Source organism: Passer montanus, unplaced genomic scaffold (assembly GCF_014805655.1).
Source record: "Passer montanus isolate IOZ18808 unplaced genomic scaffold, ASM1480565v1 scaffold292, whole genome shotgun sequence".
Classification (NCBI taxonomy): domain Eukaryota; kingdom Metazoa; phylum Chordata; class Aves; order Passeriformes; family Passeridae; genus Passer; species Passer montanus.
This window is the reverse complement of record NW_024367619.1, coordinates 70271-76614: the sequence shown is the minus strand read 5'-3', so window position 1 is coordinate 76614 and position 6344 is coordinate 70271. Positions and strand designations below refer to the sequence as shown.

General features: G+C 44.4%; 2 protein-coding genes across 6 annotated transcripts in view; one reads left to right on the top strand and one right to left on the bottom strand.

Annotated features, from left to right (window-relative positions):
* Positions 1-1765: 1765 nt before the first annotated feature.
* Positions 1766-4852, bottom strand: FAAP24 (FA core complex associated protein 24). Of its 2 annotated transcripts, none has more exons than XM_039713981.1 (6): positions 4727-4852; positions 4479-4586; positions 4014-4165; positions 3289-3428; positions 2844-2996; positions 1766-2260 (listed from the first exon to the last, which is right to left on the bottom strand). In XM_039713981.1, the coding sequence occupies exons 3-6, from the start codon at positions 4123-4125 to the stop codon at positions 2018-2020; spliced, it is 648 nt and encodes a 215-aa protein (XP_039569915.1). In that variant the 5' UTR covers positions 4126-4165; positions 4479-4586; positions 4727-4852; the 3' UTR covers positions 1766-2017. The 2 variants fall into 2 exon arrangements, with proteins under 2 accessions (XP_039569915.1, XP_039569916.1); XM_039713982.1 differs by having other exon boundaries at positions 4479-4589; positions 4727-4851.
* A 61-nt stretch (positions 4853-4913) lies between these two features.
* CEP89 (centrosomal protein 89) overlaps positions 4914-6344 on the top strand; it is a 31445-nt gene continuing 30014 nt past the window's right edge. For 3 of the 4 annotated variants that reach the window (XM_039713975.1, XM_039713974.1, XM_039713976.1), the window contains exon 1: positions 4914-5099. In XM_039713975.1, the coding sequence (XP_039569909.1) occupies positions 5061-5099 (39 nt within the window). In that variant the 5' untranslated portion in view covers positions 4914-5060. The remainder of the gene's footprint in view (positions 5100-6344) is intronic. The other variant, XM_039713977.1, reaches the window with a different exon arrangement.

Here is a 6344-nt window from a genome sequence, read left to right as displayed (position 1 = left end):
AGAAAAGTTCCTGTATTGTGCAATATCAACTAAGACTTTAAAACCAACTTCCTTACAAAGAGTGTAAACATATTTCTAGTTTCCCTGTAAAGGTTACATAAAAAAATAAGTTGTAAATTTCTTCTGACTTGCCTATTCTCAGCAGTTACTCTTCAGGTATATTGGGAGTAGTGCTTCTTTTACACACGCAGAGAGCAGCAGCCAGACCCTGTTCTGCACAGCCCTGCCTCACAGTGTTCCATACAGATGAGATTTACTTTGCCTGTGTGCTGAAATTGCTATCCAAGTACCTAAAACTTTAGCCAAGTCCCAGCAATCACCCTTGCAGTTCTTCATTTGTCTGAAATCACTATGATACTCTTCCTGGAAATACTTTCCCTCTTGGCTCCTGACTAATTGTCTTTCCCTTCCCATCATCACACTCACTTGTCCTTGAGGAAAGCTTGGCACTTTAAATTTAAAACAGAGCCCTCAATTCAAGTAAAAATGTGGACCTCTCGGGTGCCAGACATACATCTTGGTTTTCTGTCAGCTCACTGAAGACTCATTCCACACTGAGTGGGAGCCAACAGCTAACTTAAGTAGCAGTGAAAGGAGTGAGTGCCTTATGTTCTTGCTCAGGCCACAGGAATTTTTGTACCAAGTGTCTACCCACAAGGATGAATAAAGCCCTAAAAAGAAAGGGTGGCAGCGGATTAGTAGTACAGCCTGTAACTCCATTAATATTAATTGTTGTTACTCAGCTGAACTGTGTTGAATGCACTGGGCAGATGGCCATTTGCCACAGGGAAAAGGTGTTTGTCTTGCAACACAACAGCCACATGCCTTTAGGTGTGAAATGCAGTCTTCATCGCAAAGTGACATAACCTTAGACGAATAAAATCTGAGCAAACCCACGTATAAAGAAGCTTAAAATACTCCCTAATTGCCTGAAAAACCCTAGTATCTTTTCCTGTACTTTTGGAAATTCTGATGTTTATTATTCACTAAATGAAATAATTATGTCTCTGTTACAGACAAATTTTCATCCCAAGTACAGAATCAGTATAAATAGCAGTTCCACCTGCTGTCCATGCTAACCAGTGTAGGAGAGGGCTTTCAGAGGTGCCACGGCTTCCACAACAGCGTGGAAAATCCTCCTCAGCTGCCTTCCTGCTGTGGTCCAAACTCCCAAGTGGTATGAGAGATGCTGTTCACACACCTCCTCAAGGAAAAAGGCAATTTTACCCTTAAAAAATAGGATAAAAATATAACTTAAAATGCAAGATGTCAGGAAAACCAATCTTTACAAATAGATTTTCAAAATATTAATACTGGAAGAGTAGTATGAATTAGGAATTTTGTTCAAAGCTTCCCATATTATTTTCTTTGTAGTGTATATAATAGTATGATTGATAGTATAATTAACATATTAGAAGTTACAATTTATCAAAATATTTTGTAATTTATTATTAGTATGCCAAGCTGTATTCAGAAGAACAACATGAATCAACCAGTATTTTGGGTATCAGACACATGGGAATAAATTTGTTAATGCCCCATGAAATGGAGTGGTGACCAGAGAAATAAGTTTGTGTGAAGTCAAATGTGTTTTCCAGTAGGACTTTCCAAAGGAACTCCAAAAAGCTGTAAATCAAAGATGTTGCTATAAAGCAATATATGCAAACTTTTTAAACACGTGTAACATATTTCCAGCTACTGAGAAGTTACTATGCACATATTCATATGGTGGTTTTTTTCTTGATGTCCAAAGAAAGAAAGCAGATTACTGAAAAACACAGCTTTCTTGGTTTTTATTTGTTCTGGATGGATGCAAAATACAGACTTCTTTCCAAGGCAATTTGCACAGCTTAATCTATATGAATATAGCAGATGTAAAAAAGAAGCATCAGAGTCCAGTTGCTGCTAGCTATGATTACAGAAATCAGCAAAACATGTGATTATTAAAACCAAACTTTTATAACTCAGAAGAAAAATCCCAAATTTTTGTTTTGCAAAATACCACTGCGTGTGCACGTCAGGAATGTAAAAAAGTATAAATCTGTTGCGCTCCCGTTTGTCCAACTGCTCGCTCGAGCTGCCGCACGTCTGCGTTGCAGAGGCGCTGGATGCTCCCGAAGCGCTGCAGCAGGAGCAGCGCCTTCGTCCTGCCGACGCCGGGGATGCGCTGCACGGCCTGCAGCACGGCGGGCTCGGCCGGCCGCCCGCGCTGCCCGCCGAGGAAGGGCTTGGCACCGCGCTCCCGGCTCTGCTCCCGCACCTGCCAACAGACAGAGCGTCAGCGACACGCAGCTGCTGGCACAGCCCCGGGCCACATGTACTCGCTTCAGCTCTGAACGCCTCAGTGCAATCCCAGGCAGATGGAAACACAAGCTCCCTCCTTGGGTGCGCTCCCTTACGGGATGCAGTTGGGCAGAACCTTACTAAACAATCCATTTCTTAATAGCAACCACAAATGAAAACAAGTATTTCTGTCATCTTTTTGATGCAGTCAGAGAAAGGGTAACAAGAAACAATTTAAAAAGTTTCCCTAGCCTCAGAGAAAGCAAAATCTCAAGCTGATTTTGACAGTGACATTTGCCTAATGCTACCTTGTGGCACCTCATACAAGATTACATTTAAAAAATCCAGGAGCATGTTCTTCAGCCCTTTTTCTTTGTTCCCAAATGAGCCTTCTTCCCACTGAACTACACTATTGTGTCACTGTTGCAGAAGATTTATTCCTTACATTCAAATGATGTTGTGCTCCTTTAAGAGCCTATGCATTCTCTCTGAAACGATCACTGGGGAGATCTACCTGCTTTGCTTTATATCTCATATTTTAATATAACACAGAAACTTACTAGTTGAATAATAAGCTGAGAAGCTTCTCCTTGATTTGCCACAGGAAGCAACACCATCCCAAGTTCGAGTACAACAAGTTTTTGTACTCCTAGGTAGTACTGATCACTGATTTGGGTTTTCTCTACGATTACAATTCCCCTAAGACTGCTGGCCTGTATTGAAAGGAAAAAGATATTAGAAAAAACCTTGTTATCAACAAGTTAATGCAATGTAACAGAGAGAAATTCAAGTATGAGCTGCTAATAGCAAATAAGAGGAAGAACGTAAGTTGCAGCAACAGGATAGAGGTTTAATGCAGCTGCAGAATTTTTCTGTTTCCAGGTGAAAATTATGCCAAAAGGTCATCTTCAGTGGAATTTTTAAAAATAACACAAGAAGAATGTTTTCAGAAGCATGGAATAAACAAGTATCTAATGAAAACTTTTCTCTTTATATAGCACTTACATTTCTGAACCTAACCAATCTTCGTTTGAATTCATCCCCTGCAACCAAATCTGCTTCAGAAATAAGTAAAATGCAAGTTCTGTTTGAAAGATGGAAGTCCACCAGTCCCAAGCCATCTTCAAAGATGAGTCTAACTTTCCCTTAGGGTGAGATTGTTAGAAGAAAAAATAAAGTGGTTAAAAATATACTAACAATTATTTCACAGCACAGCCTTCCTAAAGTGTCAATAATTCTAGTGATTTGATAATGAACTTTATAGAAAGCCTTTTCTCCCTTTAAGTAAATCTATTACAAGCAGTCCAGACTACTGTGCGATGTCTTTAATATTGCAAATTAATAGCAGTTCCAATCTACAGATTTAAAAGTACTAGAGCTGCTCAGTAAACTCTGGACTTCAACAAAAATATCACATGCTTTTCTGGAGGGAGCATCATAATTTAGTTTGTTGTGCCAGCAAGATGGTAGCAGAGTATAGATGTAAATTCAAGGGAGTTCAGTGGAGATGCAAATCTGCAACGCCCCACAACAGCAGATCCTGCTGCTTCCCTGCAGTGCTCTGCAGCTGAGCTGACCACACAGATATTTGACAAACAACTGGGATCTCTCAGCCTGCTAACACAGTCCACACCATAAATATGGGACCAGTCAAGCACGCACATTCCAGCTGTTCTCAGCATTCCTGGGCAAGAGAGAGGAATGCTTTTCCTCTTCCAATCTGTGCTTACCTTGCAGCCTTTGGGCTAGTTCTGACCCTCTCCACTTCTCATTCCCAATCACATGCCCGTAAGGGACAACTATAGATTCTGCTGTCACAGGAGACTTTGCTTTTGTTGTCATCAGACCTCCTTTAAGATCCTCCTTCACTAGCAGTTACACCCTAGAAAGAAATGTGGAAAAGCAGCGACACATTTTACAAACCTGTTCCAAGCTTTAAAATGTTAATCATAATTAATTTAATCAAATTTTAATCACAAACTTAGGCTGCAATATTCTGGAAGAGACATGATTTCCTTCCTCAATCTTTCTTAAGCTAAGGTGAACATATCAAAATCGGCCAGCAATTCTGTTCACTTTAACACAGGCTGTCGTGTTAGCCTGCAAATTCCACTTTCAGCTCTACCACTCAGTCTAAAAAACGCCTGAATTAAAACACACAGATGATGAAAAAACCCACATTGCCTTTTCCATACCTTCATCCAGCTTGCTGGGAGGAAATCTTCCTGAATTACAAAGCCAACTCCATACGCCGCTCCATCCCTCAGCTGGTGGCAGTCTCCACACCAACGATTACCAGGCAGCTGCTGGGAGAGATTACGGTCAGGTTTGCCAGCTTTACGCGGTGTCGTGACTTTAACGAGCCTTGGAGGCCAAGGCATGACCTAAGGGACAGGCACCACGGACAAGCCGGTGCACCGCAAACACGCACACCGAAACACACCTCACGGCGGAGCCCCTCTGGGGAGCGGGGCGAGGCCGGAGGAGCCGCCCGCGGCAGCCAAGGGCCGGCCGGGCAGCGGGCCGGGAAGCGGCAGCAGGAGCTCCGCAGGCCGCGGGCGGAGGAGCGGAGGGCGGAGGGCGGAGGAGCGGAGGGCGGGCCTCACCCGGGGCGGTTGCTACGGCCGGCCGAGGGTGAGTAAGGCCCGCGCTGACTGGAGGAGCGCGGGCCGGCAGCGAATCCGCCGGGGCCTTGTTTGCAGGCGGGTCGCGAAGGCGAAGCGTCCGACGCGGCGGGGAAGCGGCCGTGAGGCGGTGGCTGGAGCCCTCCCGTGCTGATGGCGTTCCTGTTCCGGAGAGGCCGGAGGGGCCCCTTCGTGAGTATCGCTGTGCCTGGCGCGGAGCTGCGTTACCGTGAGGGGGACAGCGATCAGGGCGCGGCTGGGACGAGGGGTGGTTTCTGCGGCTGATGCCGGTGGTCGCTGAGCACTTTAAAGTGAAAATCGGGGAGAAAAATCAAGACAGAATGGTGTCTGGGGGCTGGTGCGTTCCTTTCCCTCAGTGCCGGGCCTGCCCGGCTTTTCAGGAACGCCGAGTTTCCCTTCCCCTTCCAAGCCCTGGGCGCTGGCCGGGCTGGCAGTGCAGCTCGCGATCCTCGAAGTTCGGTGCTGTAAAGTGAACTGGTAAAAGTTCTGATGGACGGCCCAGAGCGCACAAAGGCTGTCCGGTTGTCAGCAGTTGTGCGGGTGTTCTCTTCCAACGTGCTTGAACTAACTGAATTTTTGTTTATTACTGCAGTGAAAGTATGGATCTTCTGTTGTTGTCATACTTTTACTGTGGGTGAAAGTTCTTTTACATACTTCAGCAGTGTTCCCTGGTAGTCTTAGCAGGGTCAGTCATAGTCGTGTCTACAGTCAGCAGCTGTAGTAAACGAAACGTTTCATGCCAGACACACATGCAGAATTAGAGAGCAGTATGTTTGCATGACTGAGGAAAAATGCAGTCTTTTAATGCACCATTTAATTCTTTGATGTGACTTCATGTAAAACCAGAAATATTTCCCAGCTTGCATCTCAATTCTCCTGTTGGAGAAGTGAATTAAAGAATAATTTGGGGAAAAAAGATCTGTAGCAGAAATAGCAGGAGCTTAGCCTGTTTCACTCCATAGAAAAGTAACATCTGCCCAAAGGTGATGGATTTATTGTGGCATAGTATTTTCTGATGCCTAGAGAGAGGATAAGAGGTAATGAGCACAAGCTCAAGCACAGACAATTGGATTTATTGTGGCATAGTATTTTCTGATGCCTGGAGAGGTAACGAGCACAAGCTCAAGCACAGACAACTCAAGTTAAACATAATAATAAAATACTGTGAGGTGGTTCAGCACTGGCCAGGTTGGAGATACACAAGGCAGGACTGGACAGGACACCCATCAACCCTCTCCTGGCTGACCCAGCTTTCAGCAGGAACTTGAGCTGGACAAGCTCCAGAGCTCCCTTCCAACCAGTATACAGTTTCCTTCACACTACTTTTGTAGGAACTCTGGTCCCAGTTTTTCTGAGCTGGTTTTTAATGTTCTACCATCTTTTAAAAAAAATTACTGTGCTTGCTGATGAAAAATA